The sequence below is a fragment of the Vulpes lagopus genome, chromosome 19 (assembly GCF_018345385.1).
Source record: "Vulpes lagopus strain Blue_001 chromosome 19, ASM1834538v1, whole genome shotgun sequence".
NCBI lineage: Eukaryota > Metazoa > Chordata > Mammalia > Carnivora > Canidae > Vulpes > Vulpes lagopus.
The window spans coordinates 35,225,420-35,243,580 of NC_054842.1; the positions used below are offsets into that span (position 1 = coordinate 35,225,420).

Consider the following 18,161-nt stretch of genomic DNA (forward strand, 5'->3'; position numbering starts at 1 on the left):
AGCGCACCTAGATAGAATTCCACTAACTTGAGAAGTAAAGCAAGCCGAAAAGGTGAGGCAAGATTTGGATGAGGGCAAAAAGGACCAACAACAGTAATGTGTTCTGGCAGGACTCAAATTATACTCTTTCATACAGATTTTGGGATGGTCTGGAAGTAGGTGGTGATGGGGAGGCTTAAAGCGTCTAGTTGTTAGCTGGAAAAAGAAATAAAAGGCATATAGATTGAACAGGAAGAAATAAAACTATTCCCAGACAACATGAATGCCTATGTAGAAAATGCCATGGACTCATCAGAAAAAGCTAGAACTCCTCAATGAATTAGCCCAAGGCCACAATATAGAAAAATCAATTGTATTTTTAATATACCAGCATGAACAAGAATTTGAAATTTTAAAAACACTACCATTTATAGTAGCTCAAAAAAATGAAATACCATATTAAAATGTCATACATTATCCTTTACATATGTTAGATTTGATTTACTGAAATGTATTAAAGGAAGTATCACATCTGTATTCATGAGAGATCCTAATGTATAGTTTTCTTGTGATGTCCTTGTGTGGTTTTGGTACTGATATTTGATTATTGGGATAATGCTTGCCTCAGGAAATAAGGTAAAGGTATTCCCTCCTCAGTTTTCTGTACCTATTTGTGAAGCATTGGTATTCATTCTTTCTTAAATTTTTGGTAGAATGTACCAGTGAAGCAATCTGGAACCTTATGTTTCTTTTGTGAAAAGGTGTTTAAGCTAAAAACCATTTATTTTATGGAAATAGGAGTACTCAGGTTATCGATTCCTTTTTGAGTAAACTTTGGTATTTTGTGTCCTTCAGGAATTTGTCCATTTCATCTTTTCGAATTTATTAACATGAAATTGTTCATAATACTCTCATCTTTTTAAAGTCTATAGTGTTCTTTGCAGTATCCTCTCTTTTGTTCTTTATATTGGTAATTTCTTTTTTCTTCATCAGTCTGGCTACAGGTTTATCAGCTTTGTTTTTGTTGTTGTTGTTGTTGTTGTTGTTTTTATCTTTTCAGAGAAGCAGCTTTTGGTTTCATTGATTTTTTTTCCCCCACCCTGTTTTGCTTTTCTATTTCTTGATTTCAGGGATTGGCAAACTGTTTCCACAAAGGACAAGATAAATATTTTAAGTTGTGTAGGCCGTTCAGTCTCTGTGGCAACTACTCAGCTGTGCTGTGCTAGCCTGAAAGTAGCTATAGATAATAAACAAATAGACATGGCTATCTTCCAGTAACATTCTACTTACCAAACAGGGAGTGGGTTGGGTTTGGTCCATAGGCCGTAATTTGCCAATCCCTACTCCATCATTAATTTCCAGTTCACATGAGTGTTTGTGTGAGGGTGGATATGTGTGTGTGTAGCTTTTCTCTATGTTCCCTGCTTATATGTTAAATTGGCTTGGGCCAAGGTTTGTGGGGCTTCAAAACAGAACTGTAGCTCACTCTGCCATGCTGTTCAGGCCTGAGGATGCACGGGTATTCTAAAACTCCAAGAAGGGGAATCACTTGCCTATCTTGATGAACAAGTTTTACTGAGAAGTATTTCATGAAGTCCCCCTCATATTCTGTCTTAGTGGGTAAGAGAGTACAGGTGACTCTTCCCTAGACAAGGCTAAAGAGGTTTGTCACTCCTTCCTCTTCCCAGAAATGCCTACGTCATGAAGCTAGAGTCCAAACCTGTTTATCCCCCTGGCTGTCCCCTCAGTCCTAAGAAATTCAGGGTGTTAAACCTGCCAAGATTTCTAACAGGCTCACATGTACCAGCTCACTTTGAAATCTGGCATCTTCCTCAGGGTGTCTCTCTCCTACATCTGGGGCATATCAAGGTCCCCTGTCATGACTTTAGTGCCCTAGAATGGTCTCCCAGTGCCTACTCAAGCCTTGAATCGTACATTGCGTTTTCTATGTCTCCTATATCCCAGAGGCAGCCTTTTTTGTTGTTGTTGTTGTTGTTGTTGTTGTTGCTGTTGTTCAAACCTCAGGACTCACCTCCTAATCAATGTATTAATCTAGGAAGAATAAGACCACACACTCTTTACATCTGAGGCTTTAGGCCATAGTAAGAAAATACTCCTATCAATTAGCTATAATCCGCAAGCTTAATTAGCTTAAGTCTATTAAAAGAAAGGTTAAATTTGGAGAAAATTACTTGAATTTAGACCTCATTCCCACTCCTCATCACTTTCTTTGAGTGGTTCCTTACTGTGCTCCAGGTCTCAGTGTCACTTCCTCCAAGAAGCCTTCCCTGACCTTCGCAGCATTAAGCAAGTGCACTTCATGCTTTCTCGGTTCTGTTTTTCCTCTGTCCCACCACAGTGAAATGTAATTGTGCGACTGCTTCAAAGCTAGGTAGTGTGTCTTATTCCTGTCTCACCCTGATGCCCTGCAGAGTGCATGCACATTGTAGGTGCTCAGTAAATGTTTGTTGAATTGCAAAGACTGACGCTGGCTCGGTATCCTTTCCACTGTCATTTTACCTTACTTTAAACATTGCCCTCCTGTTGGTTTGGCTGTGAAACTCCCAACAACTGACAAAAGAGTCCCTTCCTCCAGTACCAGTGTGGTGATTATCTTCATATTATCTTCATATTCAGTTGGACAGGCTCCCTCCAGTCTCATTAGGTCAAGCTGGACTAAGCTCCTTCACACATTTACCTTACCTTTCTGTTCCTCTGATCAGGTTTTAAAAAGTCAAGAAGTCCTAAATGCATGTGGCTAGTGAACCAAGGTCCAGGCCTTGGAGAGGGAGAGAGGGAAGTTGCAGCACCTATGATGCTTCTACCAGAGACTGTGCTTTTGAAGAAATCTTGTTGGGTTAGGAACAAGAGCTTCTCTTAGAAATGAAAATTTCAAGAAAATAACAATTCTCATTTTCCCTTTGATTGATGTGATAGCATGAGCTATAAGACATGGCTGCCTTTACCCAATGATGGATTATGCCCTTATCCCCCCAAAAAACTACTGGTGTTTGGGTTCTCTTTTGCCTAAGGTAGACTTTTGCGAGATGTGGTTACTTTTGTTGCCAGTGATGTCAGGAGATAAGAAATCAGAGCATTCAGAGTGGAACCTATGAGAATCCACGTACTTCAGACAGAAATTGCCCAAGTTCTTGAGAGAGCTTGCGTCTGGGGACTTCAGAGCGTTCCTGATCACCGACCCTTTGTTCTTTTCCAGACACTGTGCATCCTAGCCAACATAGCAGATGGGACAACAGCAAAAGAACTTATTATGACCAATGACGACATTCTGCAGAAAATCAAGTATTACATGGTAGGCCTTTGTCCCTTTCACTGCTCTCTATTAGCTGCAATTAGAAGGCTCAAAACAAATTGTGCAGAGATTAAAAAAGGAATAGACTACTCTGTAACAGATCCAAGGAACTCTCTTTCATCCTCAAGAAAAACAGACAAGAAGGCCTTGAAGTTTGTGCCATTTTGGCAGTATTACCACCCATTCATCACCCCATACCCAACCTTCGTTGTCTCCTGATTGCCTCCTCCTTGGTTGGCAAGTGAAGACTTGGCCTCTTGGTTTTCTTTCAGTGCCTCCAAATCCCTGCCTTCTTCTCAAGGCTTCTATCCAATGTAAATGAGCTCCTTTGGCACCTCTGGCACTTGTTCTTTGATTTGACCTGTTTGCTTGCAAACACAATCTGCTACCTATTTGCAGACACCTCAGCCAACCTACTGCCATGGCCATCCAATGAATATTGTTATCACCAGAAATTGCCCTTTGGCAAATCTAGCAATCATTTCATTCTGTCAGTGTCTCCAAGCAAAATCTTAGTTGTGGGTGAACTTGTCTTCTTTTTGCCTATCAATAACTGCATAGAAAGGCACAGAACCAGGCTGATGGATTTTGTGTTAATTTCTTGTTTACAAAACCCCTGTGGGTTTTGTGATTCTCCATTATGCTGACACCTCCATTCTCCATGAGAATGGGTTCTTCTCCTTCTTTAAACCTCACCTTTTTTATCCCTCATCTCTCTTAGTGGTGACGTCACCTTTTGTTTTATTAAGAGAATAGAAGCCATAATCCTTCAGTGGCTCCCTGTTGCACCTTGAATAATATCCATATCCCTCTGTGATGGCCTGTAAAGTCCTGTATGATATGGGTTACCATATCTCCAACTCCTCTCATTCCCCTCTTACCTTTGTTCATTACACTGACCTCCTGTTCCTTGAAAATGCCATGCATGTTCTTTCCTGACTTAGGACCTTTGCACATGCAGGCTCATCTGTGTGGAACACTTTTCTCCATGCTCTTTCATGGCTTGCCTTCTCCCCTCTCAGATCTCAGCTCAACTGACACTTCTTTGTGGGCTTTTAATATATATAGATTATTCTTTGTTACTGCATTCTGTTCCCTTCAGAGCAGTAACTCCGTTATAGTGATACATATATGTATATTTGTGTGCCTGAGTGTAAGTTCCATGATGACAAAGCTCTATGGGTTTTGTGCACATTTTTGTATCTGTCATCTTGGACAATGCATGGCCTTTAGTATGTGCTCAGTAAATAATTGTTGAATGAAAACCTTACTGCTTCAACCAGGAACTCCCTTCTTTCCAATATCAGATCCACATAGCATCTCTAATCTTTTCAAAGTTACTCTTAATTTCTCATATCCACGGAGATACACCTATTTTGTGCTGCTTTTCATAGCCAGACTTCTTAAAAGCATCTTCTGCACATGCTGTCTCCTTCCTTACCTCTAAATTCATTTTAACCCCTTTCATCTGGCCTCCATTCTGATCACTCAACTGAAACTTCTCTGCTTAAGGGAACCACTGACCTCCATGATGCCAAATCCAAAGGACAGTTTTCTCTCCTAATCTCACCTCACTTAGAGCAGCCTTCAACACAGCTGACCATTTCTTCCTCCTGGAAACATTCTTTTCTCTCCTATATGCTTTCCTGAGCTCTGTGATTTTTGTTGCACAATGGCATTTTCTAGGGAAAGAGATGGTTTCAAAGATGGTTGTCTTGTCCCTTTCAAGATTCTGATTTAATAGGTCTGGGTTATAGCCTGGGCCTCAGGGTTTTTTAAAGTTCCCCAGGCAGTTTTTATGTACAGCTCAAGTTGAGAACCACTGGTTTAGGAGCATCTCATCAACTCCTATGGCTTTTACTAGCATCTCTGCTTTTTTGGTTTCTGGTTTCTGGTCTAGTAGTCAATTTTGGTAAATAAAATAGGCATTACAGTTTTTACGCTTTCCATAGTATGAAACCTACAAAACAACCACAGTAATGATTACTGACCTTCAAAAGCCATGACAATAAGCTTTCATGATGGTACTTTCAGCTCTACAAATGCTAGTTCTTTTCTTAATGGAGGTAAAGGGTAGAGAAGCAAGGTAAGAGAGTCACATGAAGGGTATACCTTCCAGTATACCTTCCAGTCCTGTCTTCTGAACCCTGGTCTCCTGTCCTCCTGCTTACTTTACATCTCCTGTCTGATGCTTCCTAAAGTTGAAAAAAAAAAAATACCTCCTCTAAACCTAAATTTCTTCTCTCCTGTTCTTTCCATCTCAGTACAGTAGCTCTGCCATCTATCCTGTTGCTCAAATCTGGGAGTCCATCTTGATTTCTCTAGCTCTTTCACCTCATTAGTCTGATTTAGCAGCAGGTCCTGTCAGCCCTTCCTCCAAACCTAATCTGGATTCTGTTTGTTTCTTTATATTACCACTGCCCTCACCCTGGACCAAGGCATAGCATATCATGCCTGATTGACCCTAATATCCTTCTAGACCCCTTTGCAGTGTCACACAGAATGTAAATCAGATCTTCACCTTCCTTCACCTTCACCTTCCACTGCTTAAATCCTTCAGGAGCTTCCTGTCAACTCAGAGCAAAATCTTAAGTCCTATTTCTGGCCTACAAGGGCCCACAATTTTCCCTGAACTAATATTGCTCCACTTTGCCTTCTCAATATGTGTGAACTCTACAGATACTTCTTACCTCAGACCTTTTCAGGAACCTTCCCTTCCTCTCACCAGGCCCTTGCTCTTTACACACCTTCTTATCCTTTAAGTCTCTGCTTAAATGTTGCCTCCTTCAGAAAACTTTTCTGTGCTTTCTACCTAAATTATGTTCCTACCCCTCCAACTCTCCAGTTTTCTCCCCAGCAATTTGTTTCCAAAAAAGATGTATTGAATGAACTTATACATTGCAAAGACTTATTTTTGTACTATATAATAAGTTCATTTATTCAACAAATACCTATTCATGACCTGAGTCTGAGATATTGATAAGTTTTGTTCTGTTTTGTCTTTGTAGAGGCCAAACTAGGCATCTCTTTCAAAGTCTTGACGGGTGAAAAGAAAAAAGAATCACCAGCCATAGACTTCTAGTGAAGGAAGCCACATCTACTTCTTGTCTCTGCATAGTTGAGATAGTCCTATATGGCAAAAGAAGTCTATCTCATCCTTTAAGAAACTGTTGAGCACATTATGCCACTGATATTTTCCCAGATATGCATTGTATTTAAAAGTACTGAGGAGTTCTTTTAAATTGACCAATAGGAAAATCATCTGTAGATATTGTTTTACTATTGAGTCATCTGTTATGTAGGAGAAAGTACTCTGTATGGCTTAAACAAAAGTGGTTATATTTTCAGTTCGTAAAGAAAAATAAGAATTGTGTTTCAGGAGAATAGGAGGCTCCTTAATAATAGTAGCAACATTGGATGAATCAAATAAAGACTCAGGTTTGGGGGGACATATCCCCCCCCCCATAAGAATCTTTTACTTACTCTTAAGAATAATACTCTTAGAAGAGTAATTTGAATCAGATAATCAATAGCTGAATACCAAAGGCACATTCATCCGATTTGTTGGCCACTGGTGATCTGAAAGTTTCCTGGTATGGATCAAGCATAGCCTAAGTCTAAAGCACAGACCTATGCTATGCCAGTATTTCTGTGTGCATGGATAGAGTGATAATTTGCAAACTACACTTATAGCCTTTAGGTACTTTGTTAGGCCTATCAGAGGGTTTCTAACCTAAACCCCAGTTTACCAGATTTCCCACCATCCTCTTGTCTTTAGCACAACCTGTTCACCCATTATTGTTAACTTTGTGGCCCCTGAGGACAAGTGAGTTTGAGGACCCTGCTTCACACTTTTAGCCTATTGGAATTGCCTATGGTATGTTATAAAATAATTCTTCAAATCAGATTACCTCCATATTTTTTTCTTTTTCTGCATCAAATAGGGTCATTCACATGTGAAACTGCAGCTTGCCGCTATGTTTTGTATATCAAACCTCATATGGAATGAAGAGGAAGGTAAGAGATTGGTGAGATTTGTTCTGAGGAAAATTATGGGAGGGAAAGCAGCAGATGCCCCTGAGATCCAAGATATAGGCATTACTTAGCAGGTCCTGAGCATCCAACCAAGTCACCTTGGTATAAGAGTCCATGGGACTAGCCTGAGTTGGCTGGACAGTTAACAATGAGCTCCACCTTGCAGTTAACAGTGCAGCAGATTATAGAGGATGGGGGTAAAAGAGACCCTAGAGAAATAAATGGCAGTCCATGCTCTTGGGAGAGCTAAGGAGGAGTTTCGGGGCGGGGGGGTGGATGTACTTGAAGAAGATAACAGGTGAGTATGGATGGCCAGGTTGGTCTTTGATTGTGTGCAGAGGAACCACATGGATGGACTATAGGCACATAAGCTTAATGGAGAAGAGGGTGCATTGGTGAGAAATGAGAAATACACTGTGACTACCGAAGCAGCGAGTCTATAAGGTGACCTCTATGGATCAGAGATTCTCCACCTTGACTGCATATTAGAGTCACCTGAGGATTTTTGCACCAGACCAATTTAATCAGAATTTTGGGGGTGAGAGGTTGTAGGCTTTTTTTTTTTTAACTCCCCAGGTGATTCCAATGTATAGCCAAGGTAGCAAACATATGTAAAAGAGCAGTGGTTCTCAGTACTGGGTTGACTGCTTAAGAATCAACTGGGGAACTTTTTAAAATGCAGATTTCTGGTTTTCACACCTAGAGATTTTGGTTCATTGGGTCTTGGGGAGATCAATGCATGGGTGAATCACTGCAGGTTCTTCTCGGGGAGGAAAGACTCCAAGAGTCTTTATTATTTATTATTATTATTATTCTACCCAGCAGCGTCTAGAACAAAGTAGAAGGAGGAGAAATTGTATTCAACATAGAGGCCTAGAGACCAAGTACCATCCAGGTGCCAGGGAAACAAAGCCACCCTCAAGGAGGTCCTAGTCTAGTTGGAAGATAGGAAGAGTGGTATGAAGTTGGAACTGCCACATACTAAGAGGCAGCAGGAGTACTGGGAGGTTAAAGAAGGTTGGAAGAGAATAGAAGGGGGGAAATAAGATCTGTCTGGAGTAGGAAGAGCCTGGCTTGTTATGTCCAGACAGAAGAGATCAAGATGGGGCCAATGGCAGAGGGCCTTGTGCCCTACTGAGGAATCTGACCTTGACCCTGTAGTCCATGGAGAAATTAATCTATTAGCAGAACCCAGGATGGACTGCAGGAAGGAGGGTCAAGGAGCAGAGAGACCAGTTAGAACATTGTTGGAGGTTCTGAGCATGAGAGGATCCAACTTCATTGGGGACAGGGGAATAGAAGGGTGGCAGAGTAAAGGACTCTGGTAAAGCTCTAGATTGTTGTTTGTATATCAAGCAGAGTAACTGCCTGGGTCATGTTCCCAGTAACCTGATAGCTTTAATCTCCTAGGTTCACAAGAACGCCAGGATAAATTACGGGACATAGGCATCGTAGATATTCTACACAAACTGAGTCAGTCACCAGATTCAAACCTTTGTGACAAGTGAGTATCAAAGTAAAAGGGCCTTGCTTTGGGGTATGTTGGATTCTTTTATGAAAGGGTTTTGCTTGCTTAGTTATTTACATTGCCAAACTTAAGATCTTTTAGATTGTTGAATTCCCTTCTTAACTTCTGTGAGCCAGCTGTGTGACTTGAGTTAGAGATAAGCTAATTAGCAAATTATTAAAGATTCTCATCTTGCTGTGAGTTAACATCAACCTAAGCCATCTTAGTGTATATGTGAAGAGGATCCAGGGATCATTTTCTTGACATTTAAGTAAAAAGGAAGGCCAACAATAAAAACATCCGTTATCTCAAAATTTCACTGAGCACTTGCCTTGTGCCATCTGGTCTGGCTGCTGAGAATACGGCAGTGACCACTGAGAGGTTCTTGTCCTTACCATTTACTGGGAGAGGCAAGAATCATAATCAGAGATTCCTCTACCCTCTGAATGGCTAAAACTGTTCTTCCTAGCTGTGTATGCCCTCCTACCATAGCCTTCACTCTATAGCTCAGTCTCAAGGTCCCCTCCCCCTCTACCCTGCTTCCTGCTCCAGGCACACCTGCCTCTTGCAGTATCACATCTTCATGCATTTATACATTCTATTCCTTCTGATTTGCCATCCCAGTCCCCTCTCTGAATTCCTTCATTCACTCAGCAGGATATATATTTTTTTAATAATAACCTTTATCAGGCACTGTTCTAGGCATTGGAGATAAAATGATGAATAAAATTGATGAAGTCCTTGCCTTTGTGAAAGTTAAGGTCTAGTACAGGAGACAGTGATAAACAAATGAATATGTAATATGATAGCAGATAATGAGAGGTACTATGAAGAAAAAGAAAAAGATGAAGAAATGAAGAATAAGAAAGTTTCTTCTCATACAACTGACAAGTAAAGGCCTTGACCAGTAAAGGCCTCTGCAGAAGTGACATTTGATCAAAGACCTGGATGAAATGAAATAGTTCGCCAGGCAGATGTTCAGAAGAAGAGTATTCCAGGCAGATAAGACAGTGAGTGCAAGGCTCTGAGACAGGAATGAGCTTGGCATGTTCAGGGAAACAACAGGAAGACCAGTAGAGCTGCAAAAAAGTAAATGAGGGGTAGGGTGGTAATAAGTCGACTCCAGGGGGCAATGGAGAGCAAGTGAAATGTCTTGTAGGCCATAGTAAGGACTTCGGATTTTATTCAGAGTTTAATAAGTCATTGGAGAGTTTTGAGCAGAGACCCTGTCTGACTTGGATTTGTGCCAAATCACTCTGGTGGCTGTGTAGAGAATCACCTGCGCAAGAACGGAAGCAGGAAGAGCAGGTCAAGGCTATTACAGTCATACAGGTAAGAGATGAGGGTCGTAGTGATAGAGGTATTGAGGTCAGATTCATGATTTAATCTAAAGATAGAGACAATAGGATTTGCTCGGGGATTTAATGTGTAGGATGTTAAAGAGAAGAAAGGAAAATGCCTAGAGTTTTAGCCTGAGCAACTGGATTGGGTGTTGCCATTTACCAAGATAATGAGGAATACAGGAAAAGTGGGTTGGGGTAGGGAGAATCAAGGGTTCTTATTTGGACATGCCAAATTTCAGATACTATTAAATATTCAAGGGACTTCTCAGGATAGTGGGGCTGAGGGTATAAACTAGGATGGTATATAAAGCTATGGAACTGGATGAAGTCACCTAAGGAAAGTAAGAGAGAGGAAAGAAGACAGGAGGGCTAAGGACTATGCTCTGGCGCCCTCCAACATTTAGGGGAAAATGAAAAAGATCTAGCAAAGGAAATGAAGAAACAACCGGTAAGGCAGGGAGAGACCGAGGCACAGGAGATGTCCTGAAAGCAAGGGAAGAGAATGCCTGAACATTAGCTATTTATCCTTCAAAACTCAGATCAGGGGGATTCCCTGGGTGGCTCAGCAGTTTGGCGCCTGCCTTCAGCCCAGGGCGTGATCCTGAAGTCCCAGGATCGAGTCCCACATCAAACTCCCTGCATGGAGCCTGCTTCTCCCTCTGCCTGTGTCTCTGCTTCTCTCTCTCTCTCTCTCTGTATCTCATGAATAAATAAATAAAATCTTAAAAAAAAAATCAGATCAGGTTGTCACCTTCTCCAAAAGGTCTTGCCTGATTCATTCATTCTCCACCCTAGGCTTTGTCAGGAGACCCCTTCTGCCAGGGACTTCGGTGGCACCCATAGGACATACCACACTGTGTCATGGCTGTCAGCTCACTTGTCTGCCCCACTGAAGGGAAAAGGCACTAGGTAATTGCTCCTCAAGTAAATGGCTGTGCCAGATTCTGGAGCATATAGAGTGGGCTGGCTACAGTGAAGCTGGCCATCCAGTGGGTTAAAAAAGACAAATCCCCCAAATAATTGCAGCCCAGGGCTGCTGCTCAGGTGAGTGTCCCATCAAAGGCAAGTGAAAGCCAGGGACCTGCAGAAGGCTGGATTTGAGCTGTACTTTGAGGACTGGCACCTGTGCCTTCACCTCCACAGCAGTAGTAGCTGTTTTTGACTTAAATGGTAGCCTCAGTCAGCTCGTCTCTCCTGGTTGAGGGCCAGATCATTCCCTGGGTTTCTTTTCTCACATTTGTCCAGAAATGAAAGTAGTTCTACACAAAATCATTTTTGGGATGACCTAGAACACTAGAAGAGGCCTCATTAGCAGGATGTACAGTAGTTTTGAGCCCTGGCTTACATGGCTTAGATCAGTCTAATGCTATTGCCCCATATTTGTATGGCAAATAAGTTTTCAGCAATTCTTAAACTGCATTAAAAGAATCAAGGGCTGAGCTACCCTACCTAGTCTATCTAAGGAAAGATAATCTTCCCTCTAGAACCATCCATCTGAAAGACTGCTTAGATATTCAGAGATAGCAGGGACATAATAAAGTCATGGTCTCTGAGGTCCAATATAACAAATAGAGATAGTCCCTGAGAAAGATTCAGAAGGAGTCTGAATTGGTAGTTCTCATTTTATTCAAAACCCTCATGTGGACCTTCCCACCATGGCACAGTGGAGTCCGTTACCTAAAGAAGACCTCTCTCAGGTTCCTTCTGTCTTTAAGGCTTTGTGATCCTTTGACTTTCAAACACTTACAGATAAGGAGCTATTGCCAACAAGCCTTTCCACCTCAGCCTCAGAGGGCTTTGGGATTGTGAGGTGAGGTAGATGGTCATTAAAGGATACCCTGTGGTATCATTCATCAGCTTATTTCTGTAGGAAAATGACTTTGTAAAACCCACTCACTCATAACTCAGAGATCATCTGTATGGGGCTTTCCATTTTGATGGATTAGACTATTTGCAGTTACTATAGTTATAGAATCTTAGATAATTGCAAGAACATCCCTTAATATGCACTTTAAAGGGTGTAGGTCATACCCATTACTTCACTACAGAGACTGCACTTGGGTTCAGCTTATTGCATGCCCAGTCTACCTTGGCTTACTTTCATCTGCTAGTAGTAACTGAACATTTTAGCCATTTCTTTCCATAACTTAACAGGGGAGACCATTGCTAACACCTGACTTCCTGATTCCCACAATTGTAGCCTCTTGAGAAACTGCCAAGTTCATGATTGGAGTAGTAAAGGAGGCCTCCTCAGTCCGAGGAAGACACTTTTACAAGGATCAGAATGAGTGAGACCACTGCTCACATCACAAGTGTTATTCTCCAACTAGCTACCTTCCTCCCCAACCACCCTAACAACCCACATCCTGTGCCGGTCTGTGTGAGCGGGTATGATGAGAAGAAAGAAATGAAACTACAGCCTCCTTCCTCAATTTGAAGACGTTTGAATCATGAGACAGCCATGGGTCCTGAGCTGTAGGCCCCCTTTGCACCTTCTAATCAGCACCTGAATGCCTCTCCATGGGTCAGTTTTCCTCTTAGCTTCCCAGTACCCTGAGTGTCCTCCCCCACGTCCTGCAGCACCAGCTAAAAACCTGCAGGCAATAGAAGAATTCCAGATCTATTGTGGCAATAGGTCAAGGACAAAGGGAAACTACAGAATGTCACTGCAGCAGGTATAAGGACAAGAGCAACCTCAGGAAGAGGAAAGTAGCCAGCATAGGTTTGAAGTTATCTGCTGACCACAGATCTCCTCTGCCCCTTATGGTAGTCATCCAGCTGGGCTCATCCCATTGGGGGATCTTTTTAGATTCCAAATTACCATCTTTGAGACACGGGTTTTGCCTGAATTACACTTCTGAGATGATGGCTAACAGGAACTTTGTGATTTCAGGGCAAAGATGGCACTGCAGCAGTACCTGGCGTGATGGGAGCGCCCTGGGCACCTGCAAGCATCCCACATCCTTGTTAAAGGAAGTACAGGAACTAGCCTCATTTGATTCCTTCTATTTGCACAAGTCACCTTGGACTGCAGGGAGCTGTTTTGCAAAAGCAATTTGGTAGGCTTAGATCTCAAATTCATCTTGAGAACATTTTTTTGAGGTAGTAATTTCCTCAAAGGACTATTGTGTTTGTTTTGTTTTTTTCTGAGCTACCTGGACTCTTTATTAGAACAATCAATCATTTTCCTTTGGACCTACAATTTTTTGCCTATGCTGCAGCCACTTTGTGAGTAAGAATGAATGTGTCTCTGCACACAGAGGTGTGTGTGTGTGTGTGTGTGTGTGTATGTGTGTGTGCGCGCGTGTGCACGTGGGTCAAAATGAATGGGTGTGTGTGTGAGGGATACCTCAAATTTTTCTTTTCTTATTTTGTGTGAAAATCTCTTTTCTACAGATTTTCCAGGGTTTAAGCATTGCTTGCTGTATAAAAAACTTTACTGAATTATATACAGTTTGAATGAAATGTTATTTTAAAAACAAAACAATTGTTAAGTGTTCCATAAAGGTTATGTTGAATTTTGGTCAGATGAATATTTGTAAGTAAAAAAATATATGCATTTCTGAACCTCAACTTACATAGATTTTCTTTATAAAAAAAAAAAAAAAACCACAAAAAAAAAAAAAAAGAAAGAAAGAAAAAGAAAAAAGGTTGGCTGTAGTTGGCCTGAATAACAGGCATGATATATGGTGCTGTGCAAAATAGTAAGCTAGCATCTTACTGCCGTCAATATCAGCAGGTACAGAGCCTCTTTTCAGCCTAATTCAATAAGCTCTCAGGCTTCCAAGTCAGATGGACAGGGTGGAGTGGAGTGAGGCAACAAATTCACCATAGGATTTTTGAACTATCAAGGGGAAATAGAACTACTGATAGTGAAAGCCCAGCCCTGACTCTGGCAGGCTACACATGACCGGAACCGGGCACCAAGAGCCTCCCAACTGCCCTAAATCCTGTCATTGGTGTAGCAATATCTGGCAGGATTTAGAGCCAGTCATGGAACCTTATGCTCAAACTAAAATAGGTCATCACTTCTGGAAACAAAGTCCGATCACCTTGTGCTTCCTGAAACAGCATATATCACTGTGAAACTAAAGAATGCTCTACAGACTCATCTGTAGAAAGAAGCAAAGAACAGGATAGTTTAGAAAGCTGTTTTTCTCTTAGCTATACTCAGCTAATTCTACTAGTCACTCAGGACTGCTATTCAGTGTGCTTTTGTAAAGTGAGATCAAAATTTGAGTGAGACATGTGGCTGAGATCTTTTCCTGCATGAAGCCCAAAGCACTGAAGTTTGAGCGAGGGAAAGGGACTCTCCCCCGAGGATGGAAGATGATGGCTTCTTTTCCAGTGAGTGCTACTTCACCCTTCTGCAGCCCTTAGCTTGGCACCTGGCTCCAGCTTCTGGGTCAGCTTCAAGGTGAACTCAACAGAGGTTGCTCTTGACTGTTGGAGGAACAACCAGGCCTTCCTTTCCTTTGCTAAAAGAAGTTCAGAGGCATTGTGGCCCGGAAGCTTGCCATGAGTGTGTGCTACTGGCAGAGCCCCAAGCCTACCAGCCACTCCTGATGGGATTGCTCACAGCGCAGCCACCCCATCACCAACCTGCACCTTCCTTGGAGGATTTAAATATGTTTGATTGCAAATGAATGTTTTTAAGTGTATTTAATGCAATTTTTCCTGTTCTCAACATGACCACCCAAGATTCAAACACAGAGATTTCCAAGTTGTTTTTTTTCCCCCCCCCCGAACATCACCAGTTTAAAAATCTGTCATGAGAGAGACTTGGGTTTTGTGCAGCCATCAGAGTGCTAGTGTGAGAACACCAGTTTAAAGAAAATGGAGTTTATTGGGAATAAAGCGTTATTTAGGCCCACTCATTGATACTTCTAGTACTGAGAAAAATATTGTTGGTTGGCATTTGTAACACAAAACACTATAGAGTTGGTATTTAAAGGTACCAGGTAAATATTAAAAGAAACCAATAATGAATTGCTAAGACAATCTTGAACCCAGATAGCATTAGAAAGCTGAAAGCCCAATGAAATAACACTTTCACACTTAAACTCTGTGGATAAATCTTGCCTGTGGCTATAAAACAGATAGTCAAAGAAAAAGTGCTTTACTATAATTAACTTTTCTGATTTGAATGAAGGAAAAATGTATTTATTAAAACAGAGCTGTTTGCTGCTTTAGGCAGGTGCAGTGTTCAGTCAGCAAGGAGGTGGGAGGAATGGGGCGTGGCCTGTGTCTCCACGCGAGTCCTTCACTAAGCTTCTCGCTCTCTCTAATACTGCATTCTGTTTCTCCTTTTGTGCCCTGATTGTAACCCAAAATTTATGAACTAGAAAAGAATGTCCAATTTAATAAGTTGCATTTTTTTTCCTTAAGCACTTTATGCAGAACAATACATGTTCTTCTGGTAGTGTTTGGATAATATGATTTTAACACATGCTAATAAAAGCCAAGAAAACAAATCATGGCAACTTCTTAAAAGGAGTCTGTGTTCCGAATGTCTAGAACATTAGGAAACATTAGAAGATAATGTGTACTGGCTTTTGGAACCTATGATTCTTGGTGAACAGGAGGCCGGGAAGTGACTTTGCATTTCAGAGTGGGGGCTGGTGCCCTGTGGTAGTTACAGCTCCCCTACAGGGGCATATACAACCGTCTGGGAACCTCTCTTCTTGGCCTGAAGGCTAGGAGACATTTTACAGGTGGCCACACCCAGCCACCAGGACCTCCCCAGGGTTGTGTCTACTCCCTCCATCCTCTCCTCAGCCCCTTTTGTGTGTCCCACTTCCACTACCACCACTGCCTAGACTCAGGCCCAGAATTTGGCAGGTGACCAGCTGCCCTGTGTATAAGCAGCTGCTCCCCCTCTGCAAGGATGTGCACGTGCTCTTCACATACTGCACACTGCCTTCTTTTCCCCATCTCTAAAATGTAGAGCAGCACCTCCTATCTCTCAGCCTCCCTAGAAACCGAAAGCCAAGGACATCACAGCTACCCCAGAGCATGGGGAAGGGCGGAGGCGGGGGAAACGTGGTGAGTGGTGAGGTGGTTGGCAAGCGAGGGAATTCTCTTGCCACAGGACAAACATGAAATGAGACCTGAGAAATGAGGAACTGACCCCAGATTCTGATGAAGAGCCAACAGGAAGAGGTCCAACACTTTCCCACCTGGGATCAGGCCTGTTGTCACCATAGACCTGCTCCTTTGTGGATTTATCCTGATTGCTGGGCAGAGAGGCATGCATATGTTTCCAGCATGACTCCAGTTTTGGTCTATGACCTGGCTTCTGGGGAAACAAAACCCCTGCCCCAAGGGCCACATTATGGCCTATGTTAGCCACCTTTCCTCACTCTGCAGCCCCTGACTCCTGGCTTTGGCTTTGCTTGACAGCTGACCCTCTTGCTGAGTGGAGAGCCAGAGCCAGCCCTTAGAAAGGAACCACCCTCTTTATTTCATGGAGTGGCGCCTGCCCCCTACTCTGTCAGGCATTCGCACCCAGAAGCTGAGACACCTTAATGCCTAAAACAACATCCATCCTGCAGCCCCTGGTTTGCTTCCATTGTAGGAAGCCAGGCCCAGGGTCTCTACCACGGAGTCCCATCCTTAGAGTGGGCTGACATTTTAGATCCTCAGGAGCCTTCCCTCCTCCAATTCCCACCCCCCGCCCCTATTCCTTCTACTTTGAACCTTTCAGACTCTGAGAGAAGAAATGCTCTACCAAGTTATAGATGGAAAGGGTATGTCACCACTTCTCCCACTCTAGTGCCCTCTGCCTTCCCCTCTCCCAGACCTACCCCTACAGCCTCAGTTCCCCCACCTATTCTTCCTCTCCCCTGCCCTGCTTTCAGAGGCTTTGGTCATACCATTTCTCATCTCTCCAGTGATGGGAGATCTTGGCTTCTCAGCTTCTGGGGAGATCAGATAGCAGTCAGCTGAGTGCACCTCCAAGTAGCTCATTCAGAGCCATGCAATACCTGTGGGGGTAGAAGACCAGGCACAGGGGTCTAATGCTCTGCATTGAAGGCACTCACAAAGGGAATAGCACAGCGCCATGGTGACCTAAGTATTTGGGGATCTGGAATAGTGGATTCAATTTTCCTGACATCCTATCAGGGTCCCTCCGAGTACATTGTTTCTCATGGAAGTACAGATGCTGATGAATACAACAGGCATGCATGTTTGCATCTAGAGGTGACAAAAGTCATGGGGAATGCAGCCACCCACCCAGTGTTACAGGCCTTTCTCCCCACTTCACGCAGCCTGACTCATGCTTCCATCCCCAGTGCCAGCATAGTGTTGACAGAAAGAAGCGCAGTCTTGTGGGAGCTAACTGCGCATTTAAAGAACTTCAAGTCTTAAGCAGAGTCTTCTGGAGAAAACCAACCAATGAAAGGAAATCGCTAACAATGCCTTGGGGAGTGAAAGAACACAACCTTTTCCTCAGAGAGGAAAAAGCAGATGCCAGGGCTTGGTGGATTCAAATAGACCAAAGAACAAACTAGCAGGAGGGACTGGCTACCCTTGTTAATATTCACAGGGGTAGGGCATCTGGGTGACTCAGTCGGTTAAGCCTCTGCCTTCCACTGGAGTTATGATCCTGGGGTCCAGAGACGAAGTCCCGTGTTGGGCTCCCTGCTGAGCAAGGAGCTGCTTCTCCCTCTTCCCCTGCTCCTCCCTTTCCCTCTGGTCCTCCCCCTGCTCATTTCTCTGTGTCAAATAAAATTTAAAAAAAAAAAAAAAAGCCATATTCACAGGGGTAGTAATAGTTAACTTTTTACTGAAAACCTCCTGTGACCCTCAAGGGCACAACCATGGAAGGGTGGCTAACCTGGGTGATTTAGCAGAAGCTGCAGGCAACTTGGCTCCACTGGGAGCTCAGATTTTAAAATTAGGCAGTAGCCAGAATCAGAAACCAAAGAGACGGGGGAAAGAAACGTCAAAATCAGATGATTCCTTGTTCCAAATGTAACTC

General features: G+C 42.8%; 1 protein-coding gene across 1 annotated transcript in view; it reads left to right on the forward strand.

Annotated features, from left to right (window-relative positions):
• ARMC8 (armadillo repeat containing 8) overlaps window positions 1-15,651 on the forward strand; it is a 112,792-nt gene extending 97,141 nt beyond the window's left edge. The window contains exons 19-22 of the mRNA XM_041734053.1: window positions 3,197-3,292; window positions 7,237-7,309; window positions 8,738-8,831; window positions 13,071-15,651. Coding sequence (XP_041589987.1) covers window positions 3,197-3,292; window positions 7,237-7,309; window positions 8,738-8,831; window positions 13,071-13,104 — 297 coding nt within the window. The 3' untranslated portion in view covers window positions 13,105-15,651. The remainder of the gene's footprint in view (window positions 1-3,196; window positions 3,293-7,236; window positions 7,310-8,737; window positions 8,832-13,070) is intronic.
• Window positions 15,652-18,161: the final 2,510 nt, after the last annotated feature.